The 14,350-nt window shown below is 42.8% G+C and overlaps 1 protein-coding gene and 1 long non-coding RNA gene across 2 annotated transcripts in view; one reads left to right on the top strand and one right to left on the bottom strand.

The window, feature by feature from the left end:
- Positions 1-3,663: 3,663 nt before the first annotated feature.
- The window catches only part of LOC143518243 (uncharacterized), a 28,001-nt gene continuing 17,314 nt past the window's right edge, over positions 3,664-14,350 (top strand). The window contains exons 1-2 of the long non-coding RNA XR_013132113.1: positions 3,664-3,788; positions 4,518-4,676. This is a non-coding gene — a long non-coding RNA (uncharacterized LOC143518243). The remainder of the gene's footprint in view (positions 3,789-4,517; positions 4,677-14,350) is intronic.
- On the bottom strand, positions 9,349-13,306 carry LOC143519228 (free fatty acid receptor 2-like). Its single transcript, XM_077012443.1, has 2 exons — positions 12,916-13,306; positions 9,349-11,800 (listed from the first exon to the last, which is right to left on the bottom strand). Exons 1-2 carry the CDS (start codon positions 13,042-13,044, stop codon positions 10,799-10,801), a joined length of 1,131 nt encoding a protein of 376 aa, XP_076868558.1. The 5' UTR covers positions 13,045-13,306; the 3' UTR covers positions 9,349-10,798.

Genomic DNA, 14,350 nt, shown 5'->3' on the forward strand with positions numbered 1-14,350 from the left:
TGTGTGTATTGGGATATGCATGTGAGTGTGACCGCATCTGTGTGTGTGTATGAGTGTTGTAATTTCTGGCCTTTTGATGACATGATTGTTTATAATCAGACCCCTGACACCCCCCCCCCCCCCCCCCCCCCCCCCCCCCCCCAGCGCACACATTAAATGTTAACTCTGTCATCAACAACAGGAAATCCAAGCATTGTCTTCCACCTTGACAAATTCTGTTGTGCTTCCCTGTTTCTTTGGAGTCCTTTATTTTAGGTTTTGTCTGTTTCTGTCACTTTTGAGTGTGTGTGTGCGTGCATGTGTGTGCGTGCGTGCGTGTGTGTGTGCATTTTTTTTCCAAAATCCATAAAGGAGTGAAAAAAAAGTAAAGAATTTAAATGGAAGAGGAGAAAATAAAACTGAATTTTGTTTTTAACATAACCTGTCACTTGTGACTTTATTTCCTTTCAGTCTCTCTCCCTTGTGCCTCTTAGCGGTAGACAGGAAGAGTAATGGTTAAGAAAGAGGCTGTTGGCTCAGACCAGACCTATTTGGTCTGGCAATGGACAGTGGAGCATTGTTGAATGTCACGTATCCTGTGCATTCTCGGCCAACATAAAAGTGGTGAGGCTTCTCGACACATAGCGTTCGATGTGATGAAACAATCCAACGCTCTGTCTTGCTCAAACCACCTATTCTGAAGAAATAATGTGCTTAAGAAACCAGATGTAATGCAGTCTATAATCTCCTTCTTCAGAAAGGAAGACTGTATTACTTATAACCCTTACTAAACCTCAAGCTGTTTTTGTTTACACTGAATTTTAGATAATTCCCATTTCTTGATTACTGCCCATATTTCTTTAGAGAGCGTTTCTGTGGTAGAGAGTGTTTCTCCTCTCCTGTCTCACTGATGTGATCTGTACACAGTCTCACTGAGTGACCCATGCTCGACTCTCTGACCCGGTTCTCTTCGATGATCGGCATCTATCACGGTGACCCTTGTGCATCTTCTCTGCCTCCAGGCAACTCTGGTAAGCCATGCAGCTATACTCACAGAAGCCTGCACGCCAACCACAGGCCAGTCCTGCAGCGTGGACGCTCTTTCTAACTGAGGCCCAGGGTCTCACTTTTGTGCTCTGACTGCACTGCTCTTTTCTCAACAATTCTGCTGCTTCTTAATTTAGATGCTATTAGCTTGCCAGAGCGAGGTGTTGCAAAAAGGCATGTGATCTCACACACCTGCAGAAACGGCAGAGCAGGCCTGCTATGTTAAGGACGCAGTGCTTTCATCTGCTCCGCGACCACAGGAGTGCCTCTCCCATCCTTGTTTACCTCATCATCTCACTCTTTATGGTGCTGGTGCCTTACAAGACGACCAGAAGAAGCATGCCTGCACAGGCAGCCGCTCGACAGAGTTTGGCACCTTTTTTTTTAGAGATATTATTCTTGAACCTTGCTCATATGGGGTGATTATAATCATCTGCCTAAAAGTAGACACATGCTCTACAGGCTACAGGCTAAGCTGAGAATAAAAAGATTGAGGTTAAAAAACACATTCTGTGTTGATTCTTATCTATAGTAGTTAGTAGGGATATTTAAAATCTATGTGTCCAGTGTTTAATGGTGATACATACATTAAAATGACTCAGATCTGGAGTATGAGAACAACGTAAAAGAAAAAAAAACAGGTAATACCTCATAAAAACGAAATGCAAAAAATTTATCTTTGTAGATTGCAAAATTGCTAGGTGTTACGTTTCATTATTGTTGAGAAAGAGTTGCCTGTGCCCTGACTGCTAAGAATGCTATTTGTCATGATTCTTGTCCTAAGAAAACCCAGAACCTTCCAGAACTCTCTCCCATTAGGACGTTACTTCTGCCAGAGAGCTAGCTGTCTATCAGCACAAGTATGCTGTGACATGTCCTCTTGGAGCTGGTCACTCTGGCCGTCATCCATGTGTTTGTCACCTCGGCACATTAAGCTGTTCTCATTGCCTGTGTGCTGACCAATCAGCTGCAGATACCCCAAGAATTTTCTTGTACGTGTCTGATTAAAGTACCTGCCTCAAGCATCTAGAAATCGGTGGATTTTCTTCTACAGTGAGGCTGAATAAATAGAGAAATAAGACATGTAGCCAAAGATTTGATACATAAAGAAGCAGATATATGGTGTTGAGTCAGTAGTGCATTCAGACTAGCATACCGAGAAGAATACTACAACTGCAAGACCGCTGATCTATGGTAGTTATATTAAGATCACACTACTGCAAGACCGCTGATCTGTGGTAGTTATATATCAGGATGCAAGATGCAGTCTATTTTGCTAAAATATAAATTAAGCAGTCTGAATTGTAAAGGAAACACTTTCCCAGAAAAGGCCCGTGTTCTGCGTGGTCTTTGTAGTCCAGCTTACTATTCTAAAGCCTTCTCATTATGTTCTTAGGTGCTCTTCATGTATCCTGTATCCTAGCTCTATAAGTCAATGGCTCTTTTGGCTTTGAGTCATTGTTATAGGAACTCAAACCCACATGGTCTAACCATGAACTCAAGGAAACCAGAGTCTCCAAATTCTTCATACCTGAAACCATAAGTAGCAGTATACATTAGCAGTATATTATATATATATTAGTGCTGTCAGTTCCAGGTGCCGCAATTAAAAGTCCTCACCAGGATTTTGTTCTGGCTTCCTGGATTGTGTTGATTCCACTAATTCCACTTGCTAATTAGAAGATCTAGCAAGCTTGAGCAAAATCCTGGTGAGGACTTTTAATCGCGGCACCTGGAATTGACAGCACTAATATATATATATATATATATATATATATATATATATATATATATATATATATATATATATATAGACCTAATAATGTGGGGTGGGAATTCAGCTCCAGGGTTCATAAACCTCTGTCTAAAGGTCTAAACCTTCCGGCACACAGAGCCAAGAGCACACTGATGATCTTTCCAAAGGGCTGTGAGTCACATGGTCCCGCTGTTCATTCCCACTGACGGAGATAATCACTTTCGGATGCGGCTGAGCGAGCTTTAACCGAAGCTGTCGAGTCCATTTCTAATGAGATCGCCTTTGAACGAAGGTACACTCTCAGTTGTTCTCCCCCAGGACTTGTCTCATCCCACCAAGAACTCCCCGAAACGCAAGAGGGCACGAGGACACCTGCAAACATACGTGCAGACACGAACGTGACCGACGTGACATCTCGACTCATATTCAGACTGTGTTGTGCTAAACAACTTCCCTCCTCTATGTTAATATGATGAAAAGCCATTGCATAACCTATATCATGTCAGCGGGGGTAGATGTGTTTAGCAGCAGGAGGCATAAGAGGGCGAAGAACCCGAATGCCAATGAACACTCAGCCTGTGTTTCAAACCACTCTGCAAATGTCCAGCAGCGATTTCTAAGGATTGGTAAACAAATGTTGTTTTTTTTTTTTTTTGCTCAATGTACAAGCATCCTGGTCAGCCTATCTATAAGGCACAATCTAAAAATCTTTTTCGCAACACGGGTGACCATGAGGGTGGAGAGGAGAGGACAGTAATGTCTCCAGCCCAGAAGATGGTGGAGGGAGGAGGGAGGAGAGAGAGCACTGCACCGCCCTCTACAGTGGAACAGCACTAGAGAGGAAACACCAGGCAGAACCGACACAGTGCCTGGGTCAAAGGACACAAGAACCCGGGGAACGGCAGAGGAGAGCAACAGGGTCCAGCTGGGGGAAGGGGGGGGTCGTTCTGGTGATCTCTTACGCAGACGGAAGATAGGGCGAACTGAATTTTGCTAAGCAACCTGGGTAAGAAATAATGTGCATGCTGCTAGCATTATCTTAACTGTAGGGTGGCCATCTTTGCTCATGGTGTTGTACCATCTAAAAGAGTTTAGATTATTTTGAAGTCTTCATGAGAAATTAAATGCTAGATTCCAGGAGGAGGTCTGCTTAAAAAAATATTGTTCCAAAGCTGTAGATTACAGTAATTGGGTCATGTTTATTTGAGAGTGCATGATATTGCTGCGAAGAGCTCACTGTCTTGCACGTCAACAAAGACAAGCCTCAAGCAAAGCCAGTTAACACGAATTACTGCGGTATGCAGAGGGATACCCACAAAGGAGGGTTCATCACAACTAAACCCGAGCTTGTTCTGGGTTTATCTTTTTCAGTCATGTAACTCCAGGGCAGCCCAAAGAAATAATTCAGCTTCACCTGGGAAAGTGAGGAACTGAAAACACCTAGCAAACATCAGAGATCTAAAGATCAGAGTACTACAGTGAACAACACATATCTACAATTGTTAACCTAGTAAGCCTAGTATATAGACTTGACCTATATAGTTATCAATAGCCACATTGCTATGTTAGTGATCACCCAGTTGTACACGAAGTTTAGTACATAAAGACCAAACATTGCCAGCTCCCTACATCACCAGACCTCATAATCAGAACTCATAAATCGGACATCATAGATTGGTCCACAATATCATTGTATTCTTTGTATTCTTGATTGTATTCTTCCTAATCCGTACAGAGCAACCAATGACATGACACCTGGAATCCAGTCCTGACAAAACACTGTCACCCAGGAGGTGCTGACACCCAGTGGATGGGAGGTTAACTGAGAGGAAGAGGAGACAAGTTTATGGAGAGACAGATGAAGTGTTGCGGAAATAGGAAATAGGAGAGCCCGGTAGGACACTGATGTTAACTGAATTTTAAATGGACCTTATGGTAACAGGGTAGTGGCCGATCTTTGTCTGAGACAGAGAGACAGCCCAGGTTAACCACTGGGTAATTAAAATAGCTTGCGCCTGAATCTTGTTGACAATAACCTATTTACTTGCGTCTCTCTGACAGTAACCTATTTAAACTTTGACTTCTCGTTCAGTATGTTACCAGGTACAGAGAGACTCCCATCACATGGCCCTGCTGCATAAAACATGTGTCCTGTACAGGCCCGTAGCCAGCATTGTGATGGGGGGGATCTTTTTCCCCCAAAAGTGGACTTCATTTGGCTCTCTACTCCAATGCCCCCTAAATTCATAAGCACACTTCAAACCTTTTAATTTAGACATATTTTATTCATTATAAGCACGGTTGCCAACTTATCAAAATCACTAGGACTGAGATTTGATTAGGGGCGGGGGGAAGGGGGTGGTGTGTGTGTCAAACATTGACGGGGGGGATTATGTCTTATATGTTTCCTCTATGCTGCGCCTAAAGCGATCGATCGCCAGTGGTTGGCGCCAGAGTGAACTAGTAACTCATTGAATCATAGATGTAGATCGGAGATAAATAAACTAGATTTTTTTTTCAGCGTGAGAAATCGGATGTATGTCGTGTGAGCGTGTGGAAACGATCAAATGCGTGTGTCTTACGCTCATTGCGTGAGAGTTGGCAACACTGTTATAAGTTTGTTGTGAGTCTGCTGTTGCTGTCCTTATTTGTTCGTCTGTATATTCACCGGAGATTAACAATTCATTCATTGAATAGCCTACCTATCTTGAGGGGCATGTGTGTACGGAGGGAGGGTGCGGGGGCGAGGGGGGGGGGTCGAACGAACCCTTCGATCCCCCCTGGCTACGGGCCTGCTGTATCCACTCCTGTATACTTATATCTTCCCTGAGCCATGATAGTTCAACAGACCAATATGACAAGTATCTCATTTCTTGGTCTTATTTTAAGGCGCCATGTTGACAGCCAATCCACTTGTCCTTGACACTTGTACTTCCTTCTGGATGTTTTGATGCTGTAAATCATCAATGAATTCACTGCTGACACACTGCTGGTTTCGCCCGACCTGCAGAAAGATCTGCTCATATTCAGTTCATAAAAGATTTTTGCTCCAGTCATTTTGGGACCTGCTACAATACGAACGAAGGTGTCTCTCTTATCTTAAGTATTTGGTAGCCAGGGGTTAAGATTACATTAATGTTTAAGAGAGAACAGAAGGTTGTGCAAATGTGAGAAATTAACTATGTGCCTCTGTGATAAGGCCTCTAAACAACGATGCCACTCCCTAAATTTTACTTTCAAGGGTAAAAATTTCCTGTTCTCCATATCAGAATTCCTCTGTGTTGCCGACCTTATGAGAGTAAAGTAGAAGATGGGTAGAACATATGGCGCATTTCCACTAGGGCCTGCTTGGCGCGGTACGGTTCGATACGGATCGATTCGCAACGGAACGGTATGGTCGCGTTGTGTTTCCATTACAATGGTGGACCACCACAATGTGGGTGGAGTCGCTGTTGGCGCACGGGTTGTAGTGTCGTGACATCATTTGTATGCGACCACAACACCGGTCGATGCCCCTTAACACATACCATTATTGTATCTTATTTATCTTTATCTTCATTATTGTATGTGGTTGCTCTAATTATTGATAATAATTTGGTATTACTCAAACAGGCTGAACACACCCTGCATAAAAAGCATCAGTCATACAATCAAATGAAATCAAACTTTATTATGAAATATAGATATTTAAAGTACAACATATGTAAATAATATAGTTATAGTTTAAAAAAAGTGCAAAAAGCAAATTACCTAAAAATAACGTATAGCTTTATATGAAATAAATATTTATAGCATGGTGTTCACAAGTTCGCCAAACATTTTCCGCCAACTCCGCTCGCCTCGTCAGTGGAAGGGGAATCTTGAACGTAAAAAATAACAAATATTAAACACAAGCATTCCCGTGAAAGCAACAACAATATAGCGTAACTGCACAAAATGTGTAGCACGTCATCGCTGCTCATGCTTTGTTTATGGCTACAGCTAACTAGCAACTAGCAAGGCTAAGAGCTAGCTATTGTACAGTAGTGACTGTGGTGGTAACATTAACTACAAACACAGCTCTAAATTCCTGCGTTTACAATAGATGCGTTCATATTACGTTCATATTACATCTTTTACGAGCCTAGTAAAACTGAAATCACAATACACTCACCATTCTCCGTGGCCTCCAGCACCGACATTGTCGTGTCCAGCACGTTTTCTCTTCCGTTGCTGGCTGGCCGGTGACCGTATATGGCATCCATTTGCTGGAACCATTTCCAGTCTTTGCGGTTTTGCTCCGCTGCGTCCGTTATGGTCCTTCACCGCCCGGTAATCGCTTTTAAGCTTTTTTAGCTTGGACCGACCGGCACTGCTGAACGGACCGCTGGTAGCCATGAGTGGCCATTAGCGCGGAAACCTCGCTAAAAACCTTTACATTTCTAGTGGCCCCGTCCAGTTCGCCCTGGATTTTTTGATCGCTGATTATTAACAGAAAGGTTTGTACCTCGGCGTTTGACCAGGGAACAGACTTCTCTCCTTGGGTTTTAAAAATGGCTGAGGAGTCCATAGCATAGCGGAGGAGTCGCTCTCCTGTGACGCAACCTGTGACGACACTCCCTGGCCAATCAGTGTCATGCTGTTCCTCCACGTCACAGAACTGTACCGCTTCGGAACAGTTAGAACCTCGAGCGAGTAGGTACGAAAAAAGTACCCGAAGGGACCGGCTAACTGGGACCTGGTACTAATGGAAACACTCACAAACCGTCGCGAATCGAACCGTACCGCGCCAAGCAGCCCCTAGTGGAAATGGGCCAATAGATCATTTGCTGGGTCCACAAACCACCTTTTAGTAAGCAAGTCAAAGGCATAGCAATGGTCTTTAAAAAAACATTTGTAGAAATTTCTGTAGCTGTGGTAGTGGTTTAGGCTAATTCACCACTACAAGCTACGTCTAGGGTTAGTTCATGCTAACGTCTTTCATCCCAGTACTGTACCCTAGAAAGGTCTGTTTCTTTCGTGAAATGTTCATTGTTTATCTTTGACATGCAGATTGTGTGCTGGATACGTTTGGTCCCAGTAGAGTAAATCAGAACATCATCAATGGATGCAATGAGCCATTTCCAAACCAGGTCTCTCAACACCTCTTTCACAAGGGCTTGGAAAACAGACGGAGTGCTAAAGAGTCCATGGTGCATAGCAAGATACAAGTAGCGCCTGCTAGTGGTGACAAAATCTATTTTCGCTTTGTCATGCTCATAGATGCGAATAAGCTGATAAGTTGTACTGCGGATAAGTTTTGCAAAAAATTCCGGCTTCTCAGAGTTGCTCAAGTACCCCTGGGACTAGAGGTAGGGGTTAGCAGTATTTAATGGTTACGGAATTTAGCGCACAGTAATCCATACATGGTCTCAGACTATAGTCTTTTCTCCATAAAAATTCCTGCTGCAGCAGGAGAAGTGGAGGGTTTTATAGATCCTAGTTTAAGCACCTCGTCGATGTACCTTTCCAGGACGTTGATTTCTGGTACAGAGAGAAAATAAATTCTACTCTTAGGGGAAGATGTGCCCAATCGAAGATCAATAATGCAATCCTATACTCTGACAGTATTTGCTCCATTTTACAATTTCTCCAGCCTACCAAGAAATAACTGGATCATGCTGACTAAGCCACGGAAACTCCACAACTCCTTCTAAAACAATGACCAGAAATGCAATGTTTTCCTTATAAAACAGTGACCAGAAATGCAATGTTTTCCTTATAAAACAGTGACTTCCTCAGGTGTCCTCATGCCTTTTTTTGACATTTTGTCAGTTTATTGACAAAAACCCATGGAGAGGCCACTTGGTAGCACCACACACTTGGGTGCACCCATGCCACCAGCTCTCATCCTGACAGTACCTCACACCTGGGTCATCCTGAGACATTGGCAACCTGACAGCATGTAGGTTTGGACAACGAAGGATTTTTACAATGAAGGTTTTTCACGCTTGATACACTTGTCATGTAATTCAGGAAAGGCTTACTGCATCCAGAAATCCAACTTTTACAGCATTCCTTAGCTGTCGGTGACTTCACAAATATTTACTTCACCTAACCGGTCGCATCATGGAGAATAGCATGTCCTTCCCAGACGCTGCATCCAACTAAGTGACTGAATAATTCAACATCCCGACAAACAACATCCCTCTCTAGAATTGCTATACTATTCATCACTTTGGGTGAGTAAATCTCCAGAGTAAAAGTCCTGGTTGGCTGTATCTAATGTTTAAATGATGCCTTCTAAAACGCTGGCGCTTAGCCCTAATTACATTAGCAGAAAGAATGCAGAGAGCAGAATGCTAAAACATCCACCATTATTTTGAAATCGCTGGTATTATGGTCTATTTTAGCTATAGAGAATGACAAGTTTATGATAAGTGGTCAATGTAGCCCACAATATTTGCTTGATATATTTCCAAAAGAAACAAAAGCATTTAGCATGAAAGTCTATCCATTTCACAGCATGCAGACTGAAGAAAAAACATAGATATATCTTAAAATATTGTGACAAGCATTTGTGTTAAACATTGCTTCACTGTGCATTATCTTTTTATTGACTGAATCTGGAACTTAAGAGGCTGCTAGACATAATAAATTATATAAACAACTTTGTGATGTTTGATACACGATGAAGCATGGGTCTAAAACCCTGTTTATTTCTCCCCACATGTATTTATGGCCTTATATTCACACATGCACACACACACACACACACACACACACACACACACACACACACACACACACACACACACACACACACACACACACACACATACACACACACACACACACACACACAGCATAAGATTAGCTACACAATAACCTTACACAAATATTTGTTTATAAATCATAGCAACAACAGGATCCCATAGGGAGAGCTGTAGTTGGAGTAAAGTAATTTAGTGTGAGAAGGAAATATACAATAAAATCTTATGACACCGTCCTGGTAAGGGATACCAGACAACACAATCAGCAAGGATCTGTCCCTGAGGTGGTCTTATGTTGCAATAAACACCCTAAATAATGACAGCTAATTACAGTTCAGACATGAAGAATTGCTGCTACTGGTTATTTGGCTATTTCTGTTTTGACAAGATAATCAATCCTCAGTGGTTTAAAGAGTTTAATAATTTTCTTAGAATTAGGTATAATGTTACATTGTAAGATGTTTTGTCTTTATTGATTTTGTTTTCCATTCAGGTATGAATGGTTTACTGACATCATTTCATGAAGTAGTCTGTAACAAATGGTCTAGAATGTAAAAATTATATATTATGAAAGCCATTTTGGTTCCTCTCACTCTCTGTTTTTCTTTGTGTTTATCTCTCTCACTCTAACACTGGCATTCAACACTGATTCTCTCTACCTAACACTCACATTCACACTAACACCATTTTTTTACTCTTTTTACTTTTGTTTCTCATGTAACACCCTAAGAAAACCAGTGCCAGTATCCAGTCAGCCACCCATTGTTCTTTTTACACAGTATCAAATCACTTTACAGCATTAACATGGGAGCAGGTGAAGGATGATTCTATTGACCGAAATATTCCATGGTACTACAGACCCTTTCTCCTTCACAATGAGCAAACTGTGGTTGCGTGACTAATCTCCGCTGAATCATACTGGCTCGTTTATTTGTGTGGGTTAAGTGGATCAAGATAGGGCTTTATTTCCCCAGTACTCAATATGCCTGGTATACGGTTTTCGTCTTCTGGCTGAAGGAACAGCCAAAGCAAAATATAATCAGGTGGACGTTCACAAACACACAGTCCTTCTGTTTGCAGGCACACAATACAAAGCCCTTGTGTGTGCACAGTTGGCCCATTATATCTTTTTCCTCATTCTGGGGTCTGATAAAGAGTGTGTGTGAAATCTGTGGTCCGCGTCCTGTCCGTTAATCTATACAGGAAGTGCAGAGATGTGAGAGATGTGTAAGCAAGAGGAAACACAAAGAGCTCAACTGCTTCCTGTTCCACCTCTAGGGTTTTCTCAGAGGGCGTTGATCTCGACGGGTTTGGGGAATGGGTTCGTCCCAGTTTTCTCAGTTTTGCTGTCACTGGATTTCTGGTGGTTTCGGACACAAGTCCACGCCTCCAACCTGCTCTGGACGCCCCGCACCAGGCTGCCCAGGGCCCGGCGCACGGCGGCCGAGGACAGGTAGAAGATGAGCGGGTCCAGGCAGGCGTTGAAGGTGCTGAGCAACAGCGCCTTGTCTCTCCAGCCAGGGCTTTGGCCCATCACGAAGCCCACCACATGGGAGACGTTGTAGGGCCCGAAACAGACGGCGAACACCAGCAGCGTGCCCACGCCCAGCCCTATGGCCCGGAGCCGGCGGCGGCGGCCAATGTTGGGCAGGCGGGAGAGGACGCGTATGAAGCCCACATAGCAGAAGCAGCAGATGACGAGCGGGACGCAGAAGAGCACCACACACAGCTCGAGCCTCACGGGCAGCAAAACGTGCAGCTGGGCCTCCGTGAACTCCTCGTAGCACACGTTCCTGGGCGGAGAGGCCATCCCCGCCGGGTCGTAGTAGGGCATGATGTAGACTATGCTGAGGTGGAGGAAGGACAGGATCCACAGGAAGATGCTGGCGGCCACGGCATAGATGGGCCGGCGCCACAGAGAGTGGCGGATGGGGTAGGCTACGCCCAGGTACCGCTCCACGCTGACTGCCGTCAGGAAGAAGGTGCTGTTGTAGATGGTCATGTAGAAGACGAAGCCAGACAACGGGCACAGGAAATAAGGCATGTCCCATATCATGCCGTTGGCCACCTCCTGCATCTTGAACGGCAGGAAGAGGAGGAAGAGCAGGTCGGAGATGGTGAGGTTGAGGAGGAGGATGTCGATGGGGGCGGGTTTTCTCCACACCTTACGGCCGAACGTGTAGAAGGCCAGGATGTTGGAGGGGAAGCCGGTGATGAAGGTGATGATGTAAATGGAGAGGCAGAGACTCTGCTCACACTCCTGCATCGCGCTGCCGTTCCAGTGCGTCTGTTGCAGAGAAAATAAAAATAATAATAATATAATATATGTGTGTGTGTATATAATACATATAAATTCAACATATTCAATATATATATATATATATATATATATATATATATATATATATATATATATATATATATATATATACAAAGTTGAATAGTAAGTAAGTATTGAATAACCAAATAAAAGTTGAATAAAAGTTTACAAATAAATGTATCCCATAAGAGAATGTCGCTGATGAAGTTGAAATTAATTATTATTTAAAAGTTTGTACTGTTCATTACAAGGATAACCATTGTATAACCATTTCCTTTTCATTCCCAATAAATGTGGGTGTGTTTTCAAGTTCAAAAAGCCTTTTGGTTTTTGGAAAGCTGCCAAATGTCATTGTAGTGCTGCTGTAAAACTACGTTTCTGAGTAATAAAACTCACAAGATCCTGAAACCCTGGGGACCAACTCTCAACACAAGGAGAGATATAAATGTTTATACATAATTATTTTTATAATTCACTGTAATATAGAATCAGTAGGCTAATGAAGCAGCACACATTTTATTTATTGCCTAGGCACTTCTTTTTTAATGGACAGACAGAGAGGATCTGTTGTTTTAATCTAACAATAGAAACAGTTTTCAGATTCGAATATGTTCTAATAAGTCTAATATGTTGGTGACATGGTACAGTAGTACATAAAATGTTGAATGTTTCTTTTGTAGGCAACATGAATAGATTTTACATACAATATACATAATATACATACATAATCATACAATATACATATAAGTGCAACCCTCTAAAATATTCTGTAAATGTTGACTAGCATGTAATACAGAGCAACGTACAATCATCCTGCTTGTGATCTCATTAAAAATGCACATCCATTTTGTGGAACTGTTTCCATGGCCCCAAATAATTCTCAGAAAGTCCAAAAAGCAGCACATATTATCACCTGTGACCTGTCACCTGTCTTTCCTTCTCATGGTTTCTGTTCCATAGCTGTCTCACATCATGAATGAAATGAGTGTAACTATGAATTGTACTTTCACAGTGAATTACAAAACCATTGCATTACAAGAACATTACTCAGCTTTCTCTATTTTTGAAAACCGTGACAGTACCTTAGGGAGGCCTTTGTTCCCGCAAGAGGAGTCACCAAGTTGTGCAAGCCGAAAAAATAAAAATAAAAATAGATTTATGTAACATAGGAACTCCTTGAATGTTGTGATCATCCAATGTTTTGCTATCATGAGAAACTGCAGCTGACATTAGGACCAGTGCTTATCTACCAATATATCATCCCAGCCCAGCTGTAGATTGAGGAGCTCTGAGGGACCTTGTTGACATTAGCTCTAGTCAAGCCAAGGGGAGAGTCTGTCTGCTGCCGTCCACGCCTCACTGTTTACCTTCTCTGCCCAATATGCAGCATGGATATTGGAAAATTAATAAGCCTGTTCCAGATACTGCGCCATGGTTCCCTACAAACCATTTCCGTAGGAACATCACCAGCGTGTTCGTACGTTTGAAGGTGGTAACTGACTCAAAGATGGAAGGGGCTGAAGTGTGTGCAGATCATTAGCCTGAAGACATCCCACTCTTATCTGTAGTTATACGCCTTCGGTTGTGTAGGAGTCTTTGCTTAGTGAAATGGGAGGGAGAGGAAGACGGATGTGTGAGTGTGTGTGTGTGTGTGTGTGTGTGTGTGTGTGTGTGTGTGTGTGTGTGTGTGTGTGTGTGTGTGTGTGTTTGTGTGTAAAATCACTACTACTTGTCCCTCTCTGGTCCACCTCTCACACTCAATATAAAGGCAGTACCCTTTCAAAACCAACCACATGACCCATGAACCGTGTGTATTTGCCTGCGTTTCCTCCGTTCCATGCTTGGTAAAGTGGGTCTTGTGAGCTGATAAATCACTTCAGCTTTCTCTCCAATGGATTGGGCAGCAGGACTATGGTTTATTCAGTAGCACGTGCTGGAAAACCCCTCTGACAGCCCTTATGGTAACTTCAAACTTCCATATAAGGGTTGCCAGTAATTCAGCTATTTCACAGTGTTGCACACATGCCAACACTGACAATTTTAAAGGCTTTCCTTGGGGGTTTCTACATTTGGGTGGACTAAAAAAATTGTAAATGTAATTATAAAATACATTTTTTGTGAGAAAAATATGAGAAAAATATGAGAAATTCATAGAAATGGCAGCAAACCTGCAGCTCCAACCTCTTCATGCATTACCATTAAAACCCTTATTTTAGCAGTAGGCTTTCCTTAAAGAAAACGATTAATCCCATTTTTGGCTTTCCCGTCTCATGAAGGGGCTTGTAAAAGGCCATTATGTTAACATCAAGCCCTCAACCACACCCATTCCCACTCTCCAACACTCTCCAGTCTGATTACTTGGTCCAAAACACCCTGTTCAACCTGATCTTTTATCCCAGACCACTTCTCTGTCTGCCTGCTCTTCAGATGATAGTGTCATGGCTTATGACCTTTCTTCGCCCTTTGGGTTCTGTGCCTTGTTTTTTCCATTAAGCCACACTGTACATCCTTCAGCGT

This window comes from Brachyhypopomus gauderio, chromosome 7 (genome assembly GCF_052324685.1).
Source record: "Brachyhypopomus gauderio isolate BG-103 chromosome 7, BGAUD_0.2, whole genome shotgun sequence".
In the NCBI taxonomy this organism is placed as follows: domain Eukaryota; kingdom Metazoa; phylum Chordata; class Actinopteri; order Gymnotiformes; family Hypopomidae; genus Brachyhypopomus; species Brachyhypopomus gauderio.

Excerpts from the sequence above, each read along its gene's own strand:
- LOC143519228 (XM_077012443.1), bottom strand. The coding sequence starts at position 13,044 with ATGATAGCAAAACATTGGATGATCACAACATTCAAGGAGTTCCTATGT. Across the intron at positions 11,801-12,915 it reads GGAACAAAGGCCTCCCTAAG|ACGCACTGGAACGGCAGCGC; the intron begins GTACTGTCACGG and ends TCTCTGCAACAG.